The sequence below is a fragment of the Xenopus laevis genome, chromosome 2S (genome assembly GCF_017654675.1).
Source record: "Xenopus laevis strain J_2021 chromosome 2S, Xenopus_laevis_v10.1, whole genome shotgun sequence".
Lineage (NCBI taxonomy): Eukaryota > Metazoa > Chordata > Amphibia > Anura > Pipidae > Xenopus > Xenopus laevis.
The window spans coordinates 47,873,849-47,899,186 of record NC_054374.1 but is presented as its reverse complement, the minus strand read 5'-3'; the positions used below and the strand labels follow the sequence as shown (position 1 = coordinate 47,899,186).

At 37.2% G+C, this 25,338-nt stretch overlaps 1 protein-coding gene across 3 annotated transcripts in view; it reads left to right on the top strand.

Annotated features, from left to right (window-relative positions):
* The window catches only part of kdm6a.S (lysine demethylase 6A S homeolog), an 87,081-nt gene that overhangs the window by 13,042 nt on the left and 48,701 nt on the right, over positions 1–25,338 (top strand). For all 3 annotated transcript variants that reach the window (XM_018248327.2, XM_018248328.2, NM_001093305.1), the window contains 2 exon segments: positions 7,988–8,096; positions 22,223–22,272. In XM_018248327.2, coding sequence (XP_018103816.1) covers positions 7,988–8,096; positions 22,223–22,272 — 159 coding nt within the window.

Below are 25,338 nucleotides of genomic sequence, written 5' to 3'. Positions count from 1 at the left end.
AAGATGAGGCAGAAAAAGCAGGACTTTAGTGAGTTGTGAAGGATTGGGAAAGCCTTCCTATTTGGTTTAGCCCCTCCTGATACACAAAAGGGACATGCATACTTCTCCACTGATGGCATCTTCATTAAAATATAACCATGTAAGAAGTCCTCCAAATAGACGTGGACATATAACGTGGACATTTCTCCCCAACATAAAAAGATGTTTAATAAAAGTCCTTTTCAAATTAAACATGAGATCCAAATTCTTTTTTTTTTTTTTTAATTAAAGCATTCATAGCTGTTGTAAACACATTTAAAAATCTCAGCTGTCAATCAAATATTGCCTGCCCCTCCTCTATGCCTTAGGCATAGAGGCAGAGCATGCAATTACTTTAACGTTCCATTCAGCATTTCCAATTCAAATAATTTATAAAGTGTAATTAAAGTTTATTTTGCTTGACTACCTACTGAGATACCGCCCCCCACCTGGGGCTCCTGATGGTATAACCGCAATATGGCAGACCATTCTATAAGATATGTCAGAAATCCTAAAGAAAAATGGTATGAAGCCTGAGGTGTTATTGAGTATGACCACAATTAAAGTGAGATCAATCATGTATTGCTAAAGTCTTTTGACCGCAATGCCATTTTGGTTTGGCCCCTTGAATGGTAAAGCTCATCTTAATGCTTGGCTTATATCCCTCCACATTTATGGTTGCTAGCCTCCCCTCCATGTCTGTTCTAATCATGGAAAAAAAATCACATTCGATGTGCCCCTAAGAAACAATTTGCTTGCTTAAAGGAACAGTAATACCAAAAAAATTTACATAATTAAAATATGATGTACTGTTGCCCTAAATGGTAAAAATTATCTGTTTGCTTCAGAAAGACCACTATGGTTTATATAAATAAGCTGATGTGTAGAAATAGGGGGCAGCTTTCAAGCTGTAAAAGAAGAAAAGGAACATGTTACACAGCAGTAAAATACACTGTGTTTAGTTTTTACAAGGGAAGATATTTATTGGTCAAACATCATTCACTCATCAAAAGCATGAATGTTAAAAAAAACAAAACAAAAAAAAAACACTTTGTGGTACACAGGACACTTTGTCACTTACAAGGAACAACGCTCTTCCCGCAGGTTTCAAAATACCCGAACATAAGCTTCCATTTCCGAGAATGATAATTAGCATGGGCATGTCCCTGCCATTCCACAGTTACAGAAGCAGACTGCCTGTTGAAATGATACTGACAACTAAAAAACTGAATGAATTTACATTAAAAGTTACCTATAGGTCATGCTGTTTTTTTGCTGAGAGGTTTGTTTTTGTAAGTAATTGTTAGTTGAAGTTCATAAACCTGACTGCCCCATCTCAGCCTGTCAGTTAGAGTTGATAACTAATCCAATGGTACCAGTCTGTTCAGTTGGATTTTGCTCAATACAGATAAATTTGATCCATGCCTTCTGATATTGTGTTGATTGTTGTTCATTTTTACGGCTGATTTTATCTGATTCTGTGTACCCAGCTCAATACCATTTAATACATTGATTGCATTCCCTCTAGCTGCAGTTCACTAAGTACCTGTTATGGTCAGATTGTCGAGGTCGCCAAACAAAACTGATCTTATCATGTATGCAGTGCAGACCCTAATTTCAATATACATTGTGGAAAGAGGAGGCAAAAGCTAAGCACACAAATCTATAGCTATATTATTAGATATGTTTTTGTATGATTTTCAGAGCATGTCCAAGAAATAATGGAAACAGACATGGAAAATGAGTTTTATCACAAACCTGTTATTCAGAATGCTCCAAATTACAGGAAGGCCATCTCCCATAGTCTCCAAATATTTCAAATTTTTCTTTGTAACAGACCCCATACCTGGTCATGTTGATCATGCAGGCTTTTTGATTTGACTCAATTGAGGCGTTGCAGGCGGGCCCCACAGGGTATAGTTACTTTTTTGAAACCACTCTTCACTAATGCTTAAAGGACATGTCAAAAAATGATTTTGGCTAATAAAAGAACACACAGTTATAAGCAACTATTCAGTATGATTTTATTACAAATTGTTAGTGCTTTAAAAGTTATATGTATATGTAAACATTGAAAGCCACATTTGCTTAACTCCTAGTTGTTACTTTTTAAACAAAAAGCCAGTCTCCTCTAGCAAGACAGGTCTGTTAATCTGTTGGCGTATGTTACATTGTTTCAAAAGCCACTAAGGGCAGAGAAAAGAAATATACAGACAAACATTGCTTTCAATAGCAATATAAATAACTTTAAAAAACATTGAAAATATGTAATGAAGGTATATTGCAAAGTTGCTTAGAATTGTGTTTTCTTTTTTTAGGCACATTTGTTTTTCTTGGGTTGATGTCCTTTAACATGAAGTATAGTATCTCTTAAAATATGATTTATTGTACTTTATACTATACAGTCCTAAACTATTTCTCTGTTATGTAAAAATTCTTACATAAAATTGCTTTGACAACCCCTTCAGCATTGACCATACAAGGTGGGTGGACAACATGAGGTCTGCCCCAAGTGTATCTTCAGGCTGATGGCATGTGGATGTATTCTAACATTTTTCAGCCAGAGGAGAAGCACCCATGCAGCCGGTCATTTGGTTAGAGGGAAACCCCCTTGTCCCATCCTATGCCAGACATCCATTTGAGTGTTTTCCGCAACTACAGGTTGCATGAGCCTACTCAAATATGTGCCATATGCCTCTAGTTAAAATAATATGGCAACCTGTCACTTTTCCTACACATACTGTTTTAATTTTATTAGCTTCTACGAGAAAAAAACATAATGCTTCAATTTGTATTACTTTTTTAAGGTTATTGCAAACCAGGCATTTTCTCAGCCATGGGAAAAATGTCACTCAGACAGTGTAAATTATCTGGTATACTTTGTTGTTCGCCTAAAACTAAAAAGTAGTGCCCGTACGTCATTATAAGTTGCCTGGCAATTTGCAATCACACTCCCAGCAGTTAACCGGTTATTTAATTGTTTTTTTTAGATCAAATACTTTTTTTTATCCTTCATGTTTTAATTTGGCTTTTCTTTAAGCAGTTATAGTATTCTTTAAAAGAAGACGATTCATGATTTCATATTTAAATAATATTTATTTTAGTGTTCATACTAAATGACATGTAACTTAAGGAAGAGTTGAACTTGAAATAACCTCCAGTCTTTAAACTATTCTTAAAAGTTGTGTTTTCTTAAAATCGGGAGGTCATCATATGAATTTTGGAAGTATGCCCAGAAATACTATTAATGCCAGCTTTTATTGCCTATTTCTTCTACATCTTGAGTATGGTGCTAGAACAAAGTTTGCTAAGGTTTTTAACTTATTCTATTTTCAGAAACCTGAACATTTCTGGTATATTGACTCTTGTTGAAGGGGTAGTTCCTTCACAAAATGTTGTTTTCTAATAGTTAATTCCAAATAATTTTATGCAAAGGTTTGAAATATTTTAATCGTATATTTAATTCATTCCTTTTATTTATGCTAACTCATATTTGCACAATTCACTGATCTACCATATATAATACAGAAGATTCTGTATCATGCCAGATGTTATTTTTTTAACTCTTGAAATGGTATGCCTCTAGAATTTAAACCCATCTCAATGGCTAGGGGACCCATAACTAGGGCAAACTTACTGTTACTCTTCATAACTGGTGAGATAAATACAAGAAAAAGCAGTCTCATGGTGAAACCACAAAAGCATGCACTTCAGTGTTGTGGTCAAAATCGAGATCGCCCTCAAGATAATCCCAGCCAACTTTTATATTAAAATATTTACAGCCTAAAGTTGAGTTTCGTGAGCTTTCCATCAGCCAAGATTCCTGTGCCCACAATGCCTTGCAAACACTGATTAACAACCCTATGAAGGAAAACTGCTTGTTGTGCGCCAGGTATTGGAAACCGAGGCCTAGTTAGAGGAAATCTGTCCTCTTTTCTTTGGACTGGTGTACCTTTTAGGATAGAATTGCATTGACCCCCTGGAGTAGAACACCTTTTCCATTTTGCTTACCTTACCATACTAGGTATCCCTAGCACAAACTGAGACTACATTTTTTTACCGTAGAATAAAGCTGGCCATAGATGCAAAGATCCGATAGTACTAATCCTCAATTTGTACGATTTTTGGACCGTGTGTGGAGAGTCCCGACATTTTTCGTCCCACGTAGATCAGTCGTTTGGTCGATTGGACGATTGGACAGGTTAAAAGATTTCTTTCGTACAATTGCTGTCAGGGGCAGAACAACGGCTGATCTGTTCTTTTAGTACTTTATGGTTAGTGGCAGGTCGGGAGATGGGGAAGTCCGATCGTTCGAGGATTCGGACGATCGGATCTTTGCATCTATGGCCAGCTTGCATTTATTTACTTTAGTCAGAGGTGCCATATATTAGCACTTCTCAATGAACAGATGTACCTTGTAACTTCTTGATGTAATAACTGTGATTCCCTTAAAGGGATACTGTGATGGGAAAAAAAAATTAATAGTGCTGCTCCAGCAGAATTCTGCACTGAAATCCATTTCTCAAAAGAGCAAACAGATTTTTTTATATTCAATTTTGAAATCTGACATGGGGCTAGACATATTGTCAATTTCCCAGCTGCCCCAAGTCATGTGACTTGTGCTCTGATAAACTTAAATCACTCTTTACTGCTGTACTGCAAGTTGGAGTGATATCACCCCTCCCTTTTCCCCTCCCAGCAGCCAAACAAAAGAACAATGGGAAGGTAACCAGATAACAGCTCCCTAACACAAGATAACAGCAGCCTGGTAGATCTAAGAACAACTCAATAGTAAAAACCCATGTCTCACTGAGACACATTCAGTTACATTTAGGGCTAGTCCACACGGGGAGATAGCGACGCGTTTGCGGTCGCGGCGACAAAGCGCCGCGACAGTCGCCGCGACCGGCGCAGGCGACAGTTTTGTATGGGCGCCTATGTAAAAACGCCTGTGCTAACCACACGAGGCGATGCGCTTTTCAACAGTCGCCTGAAAATGCCTCGCCAGGCTTTTTCAGGCGACTGTTGAAAAGCGCATTGCCTCGTGTGGTTAGCACAGGCGTTTTTACATAGGCGCCCATACAAAACTGTCGCCTGCGCCGGTCGCGGCGACTGTCGCGGCGCTTTGTCGCCGCGACCGCAAACGCGTCGCTATCTCCCCGTGTGGACTAGCCCTAAGAAGGAAAAACAGCAGCCTGCCAGAAGGCGTTTCTCTCCTAAAGTGAAGGCACAAGTCACATGACCAGGGGCAGCTGGGAAATTGACAAAATGTCAAGCCCCATGTCAGAATTGAATATAAAAAAATCTGTTTGCTCTTTTGAGAAATGGATTTCAGTACAAAATTCTGCTGGAGTAGCACTATTAACTGATGTGTTTTGAAAAAAACATGTTTTCCCATGACAGGATCCCTTTAAGGTGGCCATACGCAGACAGATTAAAGCTGGCAATATCGGTCCTTTAGACCGATCTGGCAGCTTATGTGCCTGTGTGTGGGGGCTTCGGACAGGTCCCCCTGATCTATATCAGGCCAAAAATCGCCCTGATCTCGATCGGCAGGTTTGAACATTCGGATTTACCTGATATCACCCTGCTGTTAGTAGGCATATCAGGGAAAAATCAGCTTTTTTGGCGACCTCGCCAAACGAGTAGATCTTATTGTGTATGGCCACCTTTAAGCCAGTGATCCCCAACCAATGGTTCGCAAGCAACATGGGGACCCTGGCCTAATACTTACCAAAATTATCAAGAATTGCTTTCCACTTACTCTTCTGGAAATTGCCAATAATAGCCTGCAGCCTACTGCAAACTGGCAATTGTGTTAAAAACAATGGATAACAATTTCTAGACATAATGGAAAAATGTATTGGCCACTTTGTAAACTGCTTACAATGGCTAAGTACAGGTATGGGATCAGTTATCTGGAAACCCATTATCCAGAAGCTTCCGAATTACAGAAAGGATGTCTCCCATGGACTCCATTTTATCCAAATAATCCACATTTTTAAACGCTTTTTCTCTCTGTAATAAAAGAATACCTTATTGATCCAAACTAAAATATAATTTATCCTTATTGGAAGCAAAACCAGCCTGTTGAATTTATTTCATGTTTACATGAGATTACATTTTAGACAAATAGGGGAAATTTTTACCCATAAAGTGGTTCACCGCACTAGAGGCCACCCCTTCAGACTAGAGGAAAAGAACTTTCATTTGAAACAGCGTAGGTGGTTCTTCATGGTGGGGTTGTGGAATGAACTGCCAGAAGATGTTGTGATGACCGATTCTGTTAATAATTTTAAGAGTGGCTTGAATTATTTCTTGGACAGACATAATATCAAAGGCTATCGTGATACAAAATTCTATAGTTAGTATAGATATAGGTATGTATAATTTGTGAGGGTATGGAATGCTATGTGTATGGATGCTGGGTTTCATTTGGAGGGGTTGAACTTGATGGACTTTGTCTTTTTTCAACCGGTTTAACTATGTAATATGATTTTCTAGTAGACTAAAGTATGATGATCCAAATTAGAGAAAAATCAGTTATCCAAAAAACCCCAGATCCCAAGCATTCTGGATAACTGGTTCAAGACCTGTCTGTGTTAACCCAAAACTTGGTGGTCTATCTATACATCAGGCCATTGGTTTGTCTTGAGTATCTTTATAAGTGTCACCACATAAGTGTGGAAGCTTTAGTTTTATCTAGTTGATATTTCTGAGGATTGCTCTATTTTACCACTGACCACATAGAACAGTATCGAAGTGTGAGATAAGAGAAAAACAAAAAATTACACAGACTATGCTACTGGTAAAAAAAATATGTGATTATCCTATACAGGTAAGGTATTTTTTTAATAACATTATTAATTGGTCTGGCCACACGAGCAGATTCGGGGTGACCGTCTCCCCAAACTGCCTTCCCTCTGCCCTCCGCTGGCTAAAAGTGCGGCAATGTACACGCATCGCTTAGCTTTCCGAAGTCGCAGAAGTTTCCACTTACTTAAAGAGAATTTATTCCCACTTTTCAATAAGTTCCCACTTCTTTGCTTTTGGGTCAGTCTTATGAAGTCAATAAAGTGTCACTAGTGTATTCTTCAGTGTTCGTATGTGACAAGTTGGATAAGTGATGCCAAAATGTTTTACCTCCTATTTAATATTAAAAATACTGAATGGTTAAAGAGGACTTATCTTAAGATTTAAATTCTTTTTCCCTTATAAAAATATAAGCCCGTTCCAATATTGTGCACCTTTTATGTAAAAAAAAATTTCTTTAACACCGTGTTGTCTTTTCTTACTCACTGAGACCTACCATTGGATGCAGAGCTTTTACAGGGGAACGATCACAAACATTTAAATTTAATATAAGCTTCCTCATATATAAGAAACTTTCTTAATACAATCAATTCTGTACAATTTCTGAAATAATCAAGTTTATCTTCACTATTCCTCTCCGCATCTGTTTCTCTAAATTCTGTCTTCATTCAGCAGTTTGGTGTCAGATGAGTTTGGAGTCCTTGACAGTTAGACCCAATATATCTGGGGGGCAGCTGGGAAATTGACTATGTATAGCCCCATGTCAGATTTTAAAATTGAATATAAAAAAAATCTGTTTGCTCTTTTGAGAAATGGATTTCAGTGCAGAATTCTGCTGGAGCAGCACTATTAACTGATTCATTTTGATAAAAAATGTATTTCCCATGACAGTATCCCTTTAAAATAGCTAAGGAGCCTCAAACACTTGCATGAAGCTTTCCTGCATTCTGTAGGAAAATGTAATTGTCTTATTAATTTGTGCTTCGAGCTTGTCCATTCAGTGGAAATGATTATTAAAGGGAGTTTTGCTTCATATTTGCTCCATGGGCATTACAATTTCAACTATAAATTCTCTAAACTGTAGATAGCATTGAGCATGGAACTACAAATATTCTTTTTTACAGTTTATTAAACTTTTTTCCCCCCCTCACTTTAGGCTGTTCGCTGTTATGAGGCTCTAATACTGAAATCTGAGGGGAAAGTGGAGGCAGATTTCTTCTCTCATTTAGGCCATTTCAACCTCTTGTTGGAAGACTATCCAAAAGGTAAGTGTAAAAAAAAAAAAACAATGATTTAGTTAATGATCTTAACTAATTTGATGTGTGGGAAACTGTCAACCCATGCTTTTTTTTAATACTATAGCAAATATACTATTTCTGGTATGTATTGTAAAGAGACATTCTGTTGCTTATTTGTGTTTAACTCTCCATGCTTGCCTTGCTTTATATAAAATTTTGATTTAATGTTTATTGCTTGTCAGCATTCAAAAGGATATTCACAAGGAATAAAACTGCCAAAAGTAAAACCTAGAACAATCCATATATATTTAAACAATGTTTTATCTTTTACCTTCAAGAACGCTGTAACAACATTGTCATATTATATAATATAACAATTTAGAAAATTGGCACCCTGACTTACAAAGTTTTATATACCTGACAAAAATAATTTGCCCAGTTATAGAAAATATATCACTGGATATTTTTCCAGACGTCTTAAGTTATTTTAATAGATAGAACCAGCAAATGATAGCAAGGACAGAAATGTGCATGTATATTATACACAAACATAGCTTTTAGTAGCAATTATATTTAAAAATAACCAGAATCTAAAATCTTTGAAATGCAATGCACAGTGTGGGGGCTTGATGCCTCCGTTTGGGGACTGGTGTTGCAAGACTGGTGTTGTTAAAGAGCAGAATGAGTGCTATTGTGGAAGAGCAGGACTTTTCTTCCCTCCCTGCTTTAATATGAGCCCAGAGCTATGTGCAGTAGGGAGAGCCTCAGGCAGGAAATTGTCACACCAAGCTAATAGGGCAGCTGCTATTCTAAATAGTATTATAGCTTGCACTATTGTGGCTAATCTATTTGCACTAAACTGCTTCAGTAGCTTTCCTTCTGCTTTAAACAGTTTCATACATTTCTTGATGACATGATATATTCAGTAAAAACTGAGCTAAAAGTATTTTGCAATCTTTTATAGCCTTCCCCTTCTTTTGTATGACTGCGTTAGCTTAATTTTAGATCCCCAGTTGCTAAGTGTAGCCCATTGTTGTTGAGTGACAGGGCTGACTTTGGGGTGCCTGAGCGTTATTAAGCTATGCAGTTGTCAATAAGTGACCATTCCTAATGGCTGCTAAGGTTTAATGAAGTAACTTGGTTCAGGGATCTTGCAAAAAACAGTGTTTATCACTGGACAGGTGGAATAGTGTCCAAACGTATGCAGCTGTAAGAATTACTATTTTCTTGGCTTGTATGTTTGTCAAATAATATGTAGCTGTGCATTACCATTTGCAAATATGTTGTTTTTTTAACAACAGATTCCTGTAATAGCTGTTAACTAAATTCCACTTTAAAATTAACTACTTTGGGGGCGGAGCTTGACGCCATGCTGTCCGGACGTAACTTCTAAGAGCTCTTCATCAGCAGACTCGATCTCGGCATTTTAAGGGGACTCACTCGCCTTCATAAGCGCTGATCTGATAAAGTGTCCCCACAGGATCTTAATTATTCGACGATGGCTACTGCTAAACTCCGTGGTTCGCAGAAGGACTTCTTTAAGAAGCATACTCCGGGCCTGACGAAAAACCAAGATGGCGCCAGCTCGCCTGCAAGCAGCCCTGAACACCGCGCTGCACTCTCATCTGACAAATTTATTTACCAAGCTTACTAAGTCATTTCACACAGAGCTTAAATCTGCAGTCACTGATCTTACAGCAGAGATATCGGCTCTAGGTACGCGCACTGACACCTTGGAATCTAAACATGATGCCTTAACACAAGCTCATGAAACTTTGCAACAGCAAGTACTTTCTTTGCAAAGAAATGTCACTGCGCTTAATTTACATGCTGAAGATTTGGATAACAGATCGAGACGCAATAACTTGCGAATCAGAAATATACCGGAATCTTTTACTGACCTACCAAAAAGCTTCTCTTTTCTAAATTATTGCCAGAGTACAGCTCGGAATTGTTAATGGTGGATAGGGTGCACAGAGCCTTTCGCCCTAAACCACAAGTTGGGGAACCTCCTCGTGATGTTATTGCTCGACTCCATTACTTTGAAACTAAGGAAGACCTACTTCGTTCCGCTAGGAGTCATGAAGCAGTGGAATTGGATGGAGAACCCTTACAATTATACCCAGATATTGCACCTTCCACCCTGCAAATACGTCGAGAATTACGACCGACGACTCTGGCATTGCAACAAGATGACTTGAAGTATCGATGGGGTTTTCCCTTTCGGCTTACTGTATTAAAGGATGGGATAATGTTCTCCATTACGGATCCTCAAGATGGCGCAGGACTTTTGGTCCGTTTGGGTGTCACTCCTACGGAAAGTTTATCTACTCCGAAAAGAAATATCTCTCCTCTGCTACAACCAATATGGGACAAGAAACCAATGCGACGCAAGCCTTGACGGTAATTTTGATACTATGGCGACTGGAGTTTGGATACCACCTTTGGTTTTTTTTTTTTCTCACCTTGACTATAGCCATTAAGTTCCCGATATATTCAATGCACATCTCGTTTGGAAGATGTCTCTGTTTTGCATGTTTTTGCCGTTTTTGTTCTGACTTAATGGCCTTCTCCCTCCCTCTAGATAGCCATGGATCACTGTTGTGGGACTCACTGGTGACGGCTATGGCTTACTCGAGGATTTTATATCCTCAGACAAGTTTGAACTTTTCTTTTTTTCGAATTTACTGTTTTCTTTCCATACTAGTTGGTTATTGTTTTTTTTAATTGTTTTTATGTCTTATTTTTTGTCCTCCGAGCAACTGGTTTCCGATATTATATACATTTGCTATGACGGGTATCAGATTTACAATAGCAACTGTTATACCTATGCGAGCTCCAACCCATATGGGTGGATCAGTATATTGCTTTCTGCTTCTAATTCTGTATGGCATTTAATATTATCTCACATAATGTAAAGGGATTGAACTCTCCAATTAAGCGAAAAATAGCATCACTCCATTATTTACGGCACAATGTGGATGTTGTAGGTTTGCAAGAAACGCACTGGCAACAAACCGGTCCGTCTCCTTATCTTCATAAGTCTAATGCCCAAATATATGCCACTACTTATACAGAAAAGAAAAGAGGGGTTGCAATCGCATTCCGCTCACATTTATCTTTTGTACTGCAAAAAATTTTTTTTTAGATTCAGAAAGCAGATATATTTTCTTACAGGGCACTTTATTGGGTTCAGAGGTAACCATTATTAATGTTTATGCTCCATTTACAGGACTACAGCTATTTTATACTAAAGTCTTTTGATTTGTTACATCGTTATGCCAAAGGAATGGTTATTTTTTTGGGTGATTTTAATTTAGTAATGAACCCATCATTGGACCGTACAGGAACACTTTCACATACTTCTGCTGCTTCTCCGAAATTTTTGAAACGTATGCTAATAGATGCCACTCTCATAGATACCTGGCGAAACTTACACCCCACTACCCTTGACTTTACTTTTTATTCCCCGGTGCATTGTTCCTATTCCCGAATAGATTTTATTTTTCTGTCGCAGGGTTTTTTTGCCTTCCCTAACTTCGGCGCTTATAGATACTATCACCTGGTCTGATCATGCCTTAGTGCTAATTAACATCAAATTACCCACTTCCATCCCTGGTAGACCTGCCTGGAGACTTAATGAATCCCTAATTTTGAATCCGGGAGTTCAAGACCACATTGCGAATGCCATAGAACAATATTGGATTGACAACTTAGATGACGAGTTATCAATGGGTACCTTATGGGCGGCTCATAAGTGCACTATCAGAGGGGAAATAATTAAATTGGCCACTCACCATAAGAAATCGTATAATGACCAGATAACAGCATTGGAAGTGACAGTATCCCATCTCGAAGCAAAGCATAAGATTGCCCCGACTTCCACCCTTTTTACTGAATTACAGGAAGCAAAGCAACGTCTAACCTCCCTCTAGAGCCGATAAACAGACTAAATGGGTTAAACAGAAATTGTTTCACTTAAAAGATAAACCTGATCGGCTTCTTTCAAAGAAATTACAATTAGAAACTGGATACAAGCCCATACATGGTATAAAATCAAGGAATGGTGACCTATTACAAAACCCTGTAGAGATTCTAAAAGTTTTTCAGGACTTTTATACTAAATTATATGCTACTCCAACCCAGGATTGTACGGTGATTAAGGAGAACCTATTAGGACACATTCGTTTACCTAAAATACCTGAGGAGGACAATAACACTCTAAATTCCCCGATTACTATCCAAGAAATTGAAATTGCAATTAAACAATTAAAAAATGCCTCGAGTCCTGGGCCTGATGGTTTCCCGTCCATTTATTATAAGAAATTTCAAACACTTCTCCTTCCTCATCTGGTAGTATTGTTCAATGAAATGCTTCAAGGCCACTCTTTACCCCCAGAGATGTTGCATGCCAATTTATCATTAATCCCTAAACCAGGAAAAGACCATTCTGAGGCACAAAATTATCGTCCTATTTCGGTCATTAATGTGGATGTAAAACTATTCTCAAAGATTTTGGCCACTAGGCTTAGCAAATATTTACCTACTTTGATACAACCAGATCAAACTGGCTTTATCCCTGGACGCCCAACTACAGATAGTATCCGCAAACTTGTTAATGTTATTACAGATGCGAACCATTCTCAATCTAATCTGTAAGTATTAATGTTAGATATCCAAAAGGCATTTGATTCTGTTACTTGGCCATATTTATTTCATATTCTCCCTAAGTATAACATCTCAGGAGCCTTTTTGGATGCCTTAAGAGTGTGATATCGTGACCCAATAGCATATATAAAAATTTTTGGGTGCCAAACCTTACAAATTCCAATTCATAGGGGAACTCGTCAGGGGTGTCCTTTATCACCTTTATTGTTTTCTTTAGCTATTGAACCTTTAGCCTGTCTTATTTGCAATAATGAAGATATAACTGGATATGTAAAAAAAGATCATTCACATAAGCTTAATCTCTATGCAGATGACATATGCCTTACTCTTACCAAACCCCTGACGAGTCTCCCTAATTTATTCTCTCTTTTAGACAAATTTGCTAAAATTTCTGGTTTACAAGTAAATGTTTCAAAAACAGAGGCTTTGCCTATTAATATTTCTCATTCACAACTGAAACTGTTAGAACTCAATTTCCCATTTCATTGGCGAACTACCACAATAGATTATCTTGGAGTTAAAATCACAAAGTCCTATCAAACTTTATACCAATACATCTATGTATCGCAAACTGCAAACATTTTTTATAAATTGGAATAAATTACTTATCTCATGGTATGGTCGTATTGCTGCAATACGGATGATAGTACTCCCCAAGATTTTGTATTTATTTAGAGCCCTACCAATTGCTGTCAGAACGAAAGACCTTCTGTTATTACAAAAACAGGCTTGGCAATTTATATGGAAGCATAAATTTCATAGGCTGAATAGGAATGTTCTATACCGTCATCCGCATCAAGGCGGTCTCAAAGTTCTGAACTTCCAAATGTACTATAGATCAGCCAGATTAGCTCAGATTATTCAATGGCATAGCGCCCCTGGTACGCTTCGCTGGGTCGATTTTGAAAATGATACCATATTCCCTTTACAGCTTTCAGCACTGTTATGGACTACTACCAAAAATATTGTAAAACACACTATTACCAACCCCATTGTCACGTATCATTTGCATCTATGGCAAACATTGAAAGCTAAGCTTATTCCACAAACTACCAACAGCTATATGCAAGGAATAATTGGAAATCCGGATTTTCCCCCGGGAATGCATCATAAAGATTTTCAATGGTGGTCATCTCAAAATCTTACCAAACTGTATGATCTTTTAACTCTGGGAGGTTTCAAATCATGGACCGCTCTTAAAGATCAGTTAGCTATACCCCCTAGAGAATTTCTGAGATATTCTCAACTTTCTCACTTTTACTTCTCTCAGGTAAATTGCAAACCTACTCTTAAGGGGTCTTGGTATGAAAGCTGCTGCAGAAATCCTCAATCTACAAAAGGGAGTATTTCCCAGTTATACTCAGCGCTAATAGACGCACAACCACTAACATTTACCTCATATATGACAGCATGGGAGAGAGAGACTTTAATCTTTCCTGGACTCTAGAAAATTGGTCTAGATCACTCACTTCCACCCATAAAATTTCAACTAATATTGTAACTCGAGAAATATCTTATAAAGTGTTATCTAGATGGTATATTACTCCACACCGTAAAAGCTTGATGCACACTAATATATCTCCACTATGTTTTAGAGGTTGTGGTATAATTAGCGATTATAAACATGCCTGGTGGACCTGTCCGATAGTAACGAACTTCTGGCAAACAATAGTGAACATGGCTTCCTTAATACTAAAGGTCTCCTTGAAATGTTGTCCACAATACACTTTGTTAAACTACCCTTACCCTGGATTGTCCAAAGAAGCAAATTATCTATTATTACAATTGTGGGCCGCTGCTAGATGGGTAATAGCATTAAATTGGATCTCTCCAACGCTTTCTATACCACAATATGTTTCTCGACTGAATTACATGGAGGAAATGTTATATTTGACCTCACTTGAAGATAAGAGAGAGATTCATATAGAACGTTGGCAACCATGGTCTGAATTTAAACAATCTCCTTTGTTCCCTTTATTACTCACCTAATTTGAAATTATCCAGGAATATCCCGTGTGGAATAACTCACCTTTCACCTTTATTGATACTTAAATAATGAGGACACACATATATATATATATATATATATATATATATATATATATATATATTTATTTATTTTTTGTTTTGTTAATGTTTATTGATTTCTTTACCTTGGTACAATGTATCTCTCTTTCTCTCTTTTACTACATTAATCCCCAGATGACTTTCTGTAAACAATACCATGCAAAGGTAACTTATGTGTCACTGTACTCTGTAAAAGAACAATATGCTGTATTTACCGTACAATTGTATCTGATCTTGCTATGTATCTATTTTTGGAAAATAAAAAAAGAGAGAAGTTAAAAAAATTAACAACTTTAAATGTGTAATTGGACAGGGATGCCCCAACTTTTGCATTGATCTGTACATATCCTTAATGACCAAAAGTATCTGGACACACTGTCTAAAATTGCATGTTCTCCGTTAGGACATTGAGTTCTAAACTGTCTCTGGAAGCAAGAATAACTTGTAGTCTATGTTTGTGCTCATGCACATCCATCACAAAGTTTGAGGCCATCTCCTGTAAATTATAGTGCGCACCAATGTATAATTTTTTTACCTGAGCACACAGTTTTTAAAAAAAAAAAAAGGTGCACACAAGTTTGAAATGTGCGCACACAATTTTTTGTTGTGTAAATAGCTAAAAGGGATTTAGAGGGAACATTGCTTGTAGGTAGTGTGAGTGTTTAAATGGGTGATCAGAAACAAGCATACCTTATTTCACAATGTGCAATTGTCGGTGTCTGCGGCAGTGGTGTAAAAGTGACTGCCATTGGACAAGTGTAAACTGGCATTTTAAAATGTGACAATGCTCTTCTGGTGTCTGGTATGCTAGACTGTTCCAATAGACTATTTGTCCTAATATATAATGCTGATATACACACAGCACTACTGGCTCTTTCTCTGAAAGAACTCACAAAGACCCAAAATAAACTTCTGAGTCAAATTCTAGTGGTGGCCAGAATCAACCTGGCAAAGCAATGGTTACAAATTTCCATTACCACACAAGGATTAAAGGAAAGAATTACACTGACACAGAACATGTTGTACGTAACAGCTTTATTGACAGATACAATAGAAAAGCATATTGAAGTATGGACACCATGGAATATATATTCGGAAACACTGCTATAGTTTATATAAACAAGCTGTTGTGTAGCCATGGAGGCAGCTATTCAAGCACAGGATTCACAGTAGATAACAGATAAGTTATGAAGAATCCCATTGTATACTACAGAGCTTATCTTATCTCCTGAGTATCCTGTGCCTCCCTCCTTTTTCAGCTTTGAATGGCTGCCCCCATGGCTACACAGCAACTTGTTTATGTAAACTACTGTACAGTTTTTCAAGCAAACACACAAACTTTACCAGTGCAGCACAACAATACATTTTATGTTCATTACTTTAAAGCACTTACATTTTTGGTGTTACTGTTCCTTTAAGACTACAGAGTTCAACTCTGTTTGCTGCTTTGTGACAAACTTTTTCTCGTAGCATGCAGAATGGGTTTGCTGCAAGCGAGGCCTTTAGATAAAGTTTGTATGAAGTTTTTTTAAGATAAGGTGATATCTTTTTATAAAGACCCACAATGCCTATGGCATTTTATACTACCCTTCTGCTGTGGTGTCACTTACATCCAGTGGGAAATTTGGTTACATAGTTCTATTTGCTTGTTTAGGTGAAGTACACAGAGATTGGATATGAAGGAGGTTTAACTTTGAACCTCCTGTTAACTACCTCATTCATGCAGGCTGACACATGCAGGGTTCCAAATGACATGTATCCAGTTTTCTTCAATATGTGCAAAATAAAGTGATTGCAAATGTATTCTACTGCTTTTATGCTTTAATTTAAAAATAATATAATTTTTACCCGTTATTAATCGCCTGTAAGTACTATTGTTTGTTTTATTAGAGATATTAGAGAGTGCAGAGACGTGCAACTAAATTGGTTAGAGGGATGAAAAACTTAAATTATGAGGGTAGACTGTCATGGTTGGAGTTGTTTTCTCTGGAAAAAAAGGCGCTTGCGAGGGTACATGATTACACTTTACAAGTACATTAGAGGACATTATAGACAAATAGCAGGGGACCTTTTTACCCATAAAGTGGATTACTGTACCAGAGGCCACCCCTTCAGTCTAGAAGAAAAAGAACTTTCATTTGAAACAACGTAGGGGGTTCTTCACAGTCAGGACAATGAGGTTGTGGAATGCACTGCCGGGTGATGTTGTGATGGCTGATTCAGTTAATGCCTTTAAGAATGTCTTGGGTGGTTTTTTGGACAGACATAATATCAAAGACTATTGTGATACTAAGCCCTATAGTTAGTATAGGTATGGGTATATAGAATTTAATTAAAAGTAGGGAGGGGTGTATGTATGGATGCTGGATTTTCATTTGGAGGGGTTGAACTTGATGGACTTTGTCTTTTTTCAACCCAATTTAACTATGTAACTATAATAGTGAACCACCGGGTTCACTTGTTTGTTGTGGTCACCAAACAAATTGATCTGTGCTTGATTTGGCTACCCACTCTGGGATCAAATAGGGGTAATAAGCTGGTGACTCGATTTGGAGGAACCTCTACAGCAGCTTTTATCGGTTGATGGATGGCCACATTTAGACTTTCAAAAGAGCTGTCATTATAATTGGCGGTTTATCTTTGTACTGGTTATTTGATCAAACATGCAATATACATGTGTTTTTCCATGTTTAATCCTGTTTGGGTTATTTTTTTGTGTCTAACCTCTTTTGGTAAACTTTACTGGAAAGGCTGAAACTTATGGAAAGAAGGGTTTGTTCAGACAGAGCTCCTTATCTCCCTGAAAATTTTCCAAGTTTAGAGTGAGTAGAAGGCTATAGGCACACATGCATATTTACTGAGTGGTTTCGGAGCGGTGTGCGTTTTTTTTTTTTTTTAAAAAAAAAAAAAGCCAGCTGCCGAATTTCTATGCTAGCAGTTTAAGCTTAGGCAATGACACAATATCATTAGTGTATACGCGGTAGTCAGCACGGCAGCGTGGACTTAGCCAAAACCGCTCTGGAAATACACATGCCCGTAGCCTAAGTATAGTGCCACGTGTGGCGGATTTTCTGCCACTTCACTCCTAAAAAGTTTTTCTTTGTTCTGGGTGCAGACACATGTAGCGGATTTCTGTGCAGAAACACTTAAGCATGCATTTTGGTGCAGAAATCACCTCTTGTATGAATGTGACCTAAAACATCTACTTTTAGGAATATCCAATGAAGAAAACCTAGTTTTAACACATTTTATATTTGGTCATGTATTTATTTAAAAAAAAAAAAGAAAAAAAAAGAAAGACATCTGAGTGTGGCAAAATTGAATCGTGCTTTCTGTATTTGGCGTGACCCACTTGTGCAACAAAATGACAACTAAATGTTTGCGGTAATTATTTGCACCTGGCATTCCCCCGATATTTATAGACCCGTCCTTTCCTCTGATGATGCCACCAAAAGAGGCGGGGCAGATGCATGGCTATAAAACCAAAAGCCAGCTGTGTAAGGTTGCAGGCGGGGGGGGGGCAGGCAGAAGAGCTCAGCCAGAGACTCGCATAAGATGCACCGAGGTTGGCAGGTTGGCCTGAAGCTCCCAACCTGCAGGTCCTGTGGGTATCAGGCCGGCCCACACTTCACTAATTTGCAGTAACTATTGATCCGTCATGCACATCAACTTGTAGGAATTTTAGCCCATTCTTCCATACAGAACAGCTCCAGCTCTTGGATGCTGGTGGGTTTCATCACATGAACTGCTCACTTTAGGTCTAAACTCAACATTTCAATTGGATTAAGGTCAGGACTGTGACTTGGCCATTCCAGAACATTCACTTTATTCTTCTTTGGTATAATATTGTGTGTTTAGGATCTTTGTCTTACTGCATAAACCACTGTCTCTTGAGATTAACATGCCTTGACATCCTGTCTATTGAATCACTGGTATAGTTAGAATTCAAGCTTCCATTAATGATTGCAAGCCGTCCAGGTTCAAATGCAGAAAAACAGGCCCAAACCTTTAGCAAACTGTTAAATATTTTTGGGGGAGAGTAGTGTTTTTTTCCTTGTTATCCTGCCATACAGACCATTGCTGGTAGACTCATAAACATCAACATTTACCAGTGTGAGCCAGGTCTTCATTTACTAGAAGCCTTGCAGGTGGAGTTATCTTTGATGGAGAGGTAGTGTAACAATGGTCTTGAATTTATATAGAAGTGACTTTCTGAGGTCCTCAGACACCTCCTTTGTTCAAGCCATGATACATATCCACAAATTTTTTGTATGTGTGATCAGGCTTTGCTGTATCCCCATTCTTTAAATAAAACCAGGTCTTACGCACACCTAATTTCATCCCATTGACTGAAAACACCAGACTCTGATTTCACCTTCAAATTATATGATGCCAGGGATTCACTTACTTTTGCTACATGCAGATAAGTTATTGGATAATTTTTTTAATAAATACATAACCAAATATAAGTTTTTGTTTCATGTGTTTACTAGGTTTTCTTCGTCTATTTGTAGAACTTGTTTGAAAATCAGATGATGTTTTATGCATGTGACCAACTCGTACGTTTTAGGTGTAACTTACCATTTGATTTAATTTTTCCTCCCCATCATGTTGCACAGTTGAGCCATACGAAAGGTTAAAAAAAAGTTTTCTGTTACACTCGTCCTGTTTAGTTCAGGAAAAACATAAAGCAGGTATTTCTTTTTACACCAACATGTTTTATTGATTTTTATTATGACCATGAACAGACTGCTTGTTGCTGTTTCTGCATAAGTAATGCCAGTGGTCAATAATTAAAAGGAAACAAGAATGTAAATACAATTAAAGGGGAACTATTGCGAAAATGAAAATTTAATATAAGCTTCATCATACTGAAAAAAGAAACTCTCTAAATAGAATTAATTAAAAATTCTGTCCTGTTTCTGAAATAATCAAGTTCATCTTCAATATTCCTCTCTCAGCATCTGTTTCAGTTCATTCTCTCTTCATGCAGCAGTTGGGTGTCAGATATTCATTGACAGTAAAGCTGGCCATAGATGTTGAGATTTTTAAAAGATCAGATCCTGATCGTGAGACCACGATCTTCTCAGAACGATCGTACGATCGTACGAATCTACCATCAACTAAAAAGACCAATTTACCAGGAAAACAAAGGGGAGCTGCCTGCTTGGCCCTGCAAACATAGAGAGATTGCACTGGGACCGACAAAGATTTTTTGACCTGGCCGATCAATTTCCCGACAGATGTCGGCCGAAAAATCGTAAGATGTACGATCGTTCGAATACCACTAACCGCACAATAATTTCGAAGGATTGGTCGGGCTTCCCTAAAATCGGTCGTTCGGCAAGAAGAATCGTCGCGTCTATGGGGACCTTAAGATCCAATATAGATCCAATATATCTTATAGGGGGATTTCATTATTACAGAAACAGGACAGAATGTTTAATTGATTCTATTTAGAGAGTTTCTTATTTCAGTATGATGAAGCTTATATTAAATTTTCATTCTCGTGATAGTTTCCCTTTAATGAATACAAGTTCCATAAATGTTTCTTAAAGAGTAGATATAAAATAAACATGATCTTTGTCTCTTGAAAATAAGAAAATACCTAAATATAATCTAAAAACAAATTCTGTGCCCTTCATTATCCCCCCTCTGAGTAATTTTTCTCTTTGTGTATTCTCTGTATTTGTATAAATGGGTAAAGCTCTTAAATTAAATGCTGAGGATTAACGTAGTGCCTGTAGGACACATGCTACTATTGCCTAGAGAGGCTTAAAGGGGAGCTATGGTGAAATTGAATATTTAATATACGCTTCATCATACCGAAATAATTCATTTTCTAAATTCAATCAATTAAAAATTCTGCATTGTTTTTGAAATAAATAGTTTATCTTCACTATTCCTCTCTCAGCATCTGTTTCTCTTTATTTTCTCTTCTTGCAGCAGTTGGGTGTCAGTCATTGACAATTAGACCCACTATATCTTATAGGGGGGGCTCCATTTGCCTAGAAGATGTATTAGAGCTCACCAGACATCATGTCTCTCTACATGCAGAATTTGTGCAAAAGGCTGTTATTTTGTTAGATAACTAACAAAATGAAGAAAGAATGAAGAGAAACAGATGCTGAGAGAGGGATAGTGAACATAAACTTGATTATTTCAGATACAATGCCGAATTTTTAATTGATTGTAGTTTCTTATTTCAGTATGAGAAAGCTTATATTAAATTTTCATTTTCACGATAGTTCCCCATTAAGTTGAGCCTTATCTGAGAAGGGTCAGCCTGTCCCTGAAATGTGACAGAACATTTTAAATAAAGTTAGGGAATTTGTATTGAGAAAGATTCCTCTGCAGAAATATTTAATACTGTATGCAGCATTTTTTTAAAGGGTGTTAACTACATGTGATTGATTCCCTTTATTTTATCCCAGGCTGCAGGTTGGTAAAAAAAAATTAAATGCTTTTCATTTATATTATTCCTAGTATTTTTATGTACAGAAAGCTAGAAGCTGAAAAGTAGACACAGAAATAGTATGAAATATCTGTGCTTGTCAAAAGTCAAAAGGACTATAAATCATTTCAAACACTGCTCTAATTTCTTAAACAAATTATTTAAGCACTTTTTGTCCAACTGTCCGTTAAATAATTTAGGTTTGTGTCTTCTCATAGTATAGGCATACCTCCCAACTAGGTCCGGACTGAGAATTAAAATAGGCCCTGGCATTTCAGGAACACAGAGGCCCAATCAGCCCACACAGAGGCCCAAACAGCCCCCACCAGCCCACTAAATACTGACTTTCTATGGCACCTTATTGCAGCCCCTCTGGCATTTGCCAGAACTCACAGATTGCCAGTCCGGGCCTGCTCCCAACTGTCCTGTTTTGAGAGGGACAGTCCCTCTTTTGACAGCTCAACCCACTGTCCCTCATTTGTACTGAAAAGTCACAATTTTCTCTGCACTGAACAGCCAGAAAAAGAAACAATGTTTCTAACTTAATTGGCTTTTGGCAGAAAGCCCAGAACAGCCACAGCAGCTGATAAGATACTTTTGAAACAATTTCAAGATACGCAAATAAGTAATTGTAACAATATAAGATAAGCAGGTCCCTTGGGAAATGTTAGACTCAGCTTAAAGAGCAATTCACCTTCATTAGCAAAACTGCATTAACTGGACAAAAAAAAAACAGAAATATGTTCAAACTTTCATAACCTGCCAAATTTTGTAAAATGAACATGGTAATTAGGGAGTGTGTCCACAAATATGGGCGTAGTCAAAAAATTGCTGCGTGCCAACTTTTTTGTCCCTCTTTTTATTTCCAAAATGTTGGGAGGTATGGTATAGGTGGCATCTAAAGTACTATTTAAGTAGTAAGTGAAGTGTTAGTTGTTTAACTTTTTTTTCTGTTTTCTTACAGCATTATCAGCGTATCAGAGGTACTACAGTTTACAATCTGACTACTGGAAGGTATATACCATTTTAACTGATTATTACAAATGACCTTAAAGGAACAGTAACACCTCAAAATGAAAGTGTTGTAAAGTAATTAAAATATAATGTACTGTTGCCCTTCACTGGTAAAACCAGTTTGTTTGCTTTAGAAACTCTACTATAGGTTATATAATCAAGCTGCACTGTAGCCATGGAGGCAGCCATTCAAATCTGAAAAAGGAGAGAAGGCATTGGACACACAGCAAATAACTGGCTCTGTAGTCTACAATGGGATTCTTCAGAACCTATCTGTTATCTACAGTGAATCCTGTGCTTGAATTGCTGCCCCATGACTACACAGCAGCTTGTTTATATAAACTATAGTAGAGTTTCTGAAGCAAACACACTAGTTTTACAAGTGCAGGACAACACCACTTTATATTGCAATTCCTTTAAAACATTTTTATTTTTTGATGTTACTGTACCTTTAATGTAAAAGTTTCTGTTTCTTAGGATTCTAATGTTCTGTTACTGTTAAAGGGGTAGGTCATGTTTTTTTCTTTTTAAACTTCCCATTTCTAATAGTTCAACAGAAACAGCACTATGTGACTGTATTTTAAAGTTTGTTTCCAGCTTCTCATGTTTTTCTGGAAAAACTCTCTAAACTTTTGTAATGTGATACATTAGATTCATTTTTTAAGGTGAAATTTGAAAAGTAATGGAAAAATTGTACTTAGATTATTGATCTTCTATTCTGCTGTAAAACATTACCTAGAGGAAACATGGAAAACAAGCATGGACAGGCCCGGATTTGTGGCGAGGCCACAAAGGCCCGGGTCTAGGGTGGCAAGACTGTAAGGGCGGTGTGCCGCCCAGCCCCCTGCATGCGCTCACATGCACCTGAGGGGGGACAGGTGGTTGCGCACACCGTTTGTGGGCGCTAGGACCCTGTGGCAGAGAGTGGCCTCGGGGTGCCAAAGGCACAAATCCGTCCCTGAGCACTGAAGCATGGAAATTAAAAAAAAAAAAAAATATATATATATATATATATATATATATATATATATATATTTATTGGGTTGTTCACCTTCCATAACACTTTTTTTTTTCCAGATCCGTTGTTTTCAGATTGTTCACCAGAAATAGACTTTTTATCAATTACTTTATTTTTTTTCCTTTTTTTTTTACTGTTTTTCCAAAATGACAGTTTAATGTTTCTGGCTCTAGTGTTTCAGTCTGGCAGCTCAGTAATCCAGGAGCATTCTGAACTGTTACAATTTTCTTCATTTAGTTGTTACATTTCTCAGGGATTCTACTCATCAGGGCTATAGATAATTTTATCAACTACATGTATACATTTAAAACACTTATAGAGTCGGCAACCCCCCCCCCGAGCTGTTTCAGTGAAAAATGAAACTTTACACTTCAATATTTAGAAAAACGGTCACAAATAGAAAGTGATTGCAAAAAGTATTTCTGAAAACTGAACTGAAAAATAGTTTGAAGGGTAATAAAACTGAACTGGCAAAGATACATTTGCCTTTTGTAGTTACAAATATGCTTATGTACTGTATTGAAACATGCTGTTTAGCATAACATCTTTTTAACTTGGTTATGATAGTTTATAAAGCAAGGACTAATATCTGGATTATTTAGTGATTATATTTTAATTTATTAACAATGTTTATTTTCCAAAAAAAAAAAAAATCCTAGCTACTATTTCATTAAAAAAGATTTTCTGCAACATTTCTTTTTACCTTGTGGATGGTACCAATGTATTTTAACCACATATGTATGAAATATAAGGTTGTCAGTAGTAGAATAGTCTAAATATTCTACAGCAATCTAAATGTTTAAATTTTTTTTTTTTTGCTGTAGAGTTTACGGTACCCTTGTTGTTAATGCAAACTAGGTTGTAGCCAGGGATTTTGTTTTTGTACGGTGCTGCACTCCTTTGGCAATTGGCACATACAAAAGCCATGGCCTGCCCTGCCAACATGCAATCCTCTCCTGATAAGTCTACAAAAAAGTTTGTTTTTATTATAACCCAGTTGGTATGTTTAGTTACAGAAGATTGTATTGGCTTTGGTTTGTCCCTCTGAGCTTTCAATGTATGCCAGATAAGAGAAACTGGTTTGATAGTTTTGCCACCTTGCTGATTCCTAGCTCAACAGGAAGGTGCTGAAATGTTCAGAATTGCTGATCATTTATTTGTAGCTGCTGTATGTTAGTTCATTGCCCCTGATATATACTGGCTAAATTTATGAGCAGTTCCTTGACTTGCAATCAAATTAATGGGGAGCAGTTCCAAGGGCTTTGTTGATAACCACGAGAATGAAGAATCACTGGTACAACATAATATCCAAAATAAAAAGTGTGCCAGGGGCTTTAAAGTGAGTGATACTGACACTTAAAGACTACTCTTCAAAATAAGTACTTAAAATTTTACTATAGGTCCTATTGCCCATTTTCACTTGTAGGTCTACTTTTGTAAGTACAGGTATGGGATCTGTTATCTGGAAACCCACTATCCAGAAAGCTCTGAATTACGGAAAGGCTGTCACTCATAGAATACATTTTATCCAAATACATTTTTTTTTAAACGTTTTCCTTTTTCTCTGTAATAATAACACAGTACCTTGTAATTGATCCCTAGTAAGATGTCATTAATCTCTATTGGAAGCAGAATAGCCTATTGGTTTTATTTAATGTTTACATTATTTTCTACTAGTCTTAAGGTATGAAGATTCAAATTATGAAAAGATCCATTATCTGGAAACCCCCCAGATCGCAAACATTCTGTATAACAGATTCCATACCTGTAATTGTTACTTAAAGTTCCTAATCCCGACTGTTGCCAACCTGATCGTCCCTTCTCAACATGTCAAAGTTTCTAATGGTAGATAGGGAATGTAAAGGAATCGGGCAAGTACAATGATATAATAGTTGTAAAAAAGGTGTCATATGGTGTCATTATCTCTTTAAACCATATACTACTTCTTTGGTGATCTTGCCTCATTTTTCCCTGATATGTTTACCCAGATTTTCATATTTGTTCCACATGTTTTCATATTTTCTATGACTTTATTAGCCATCCATGCA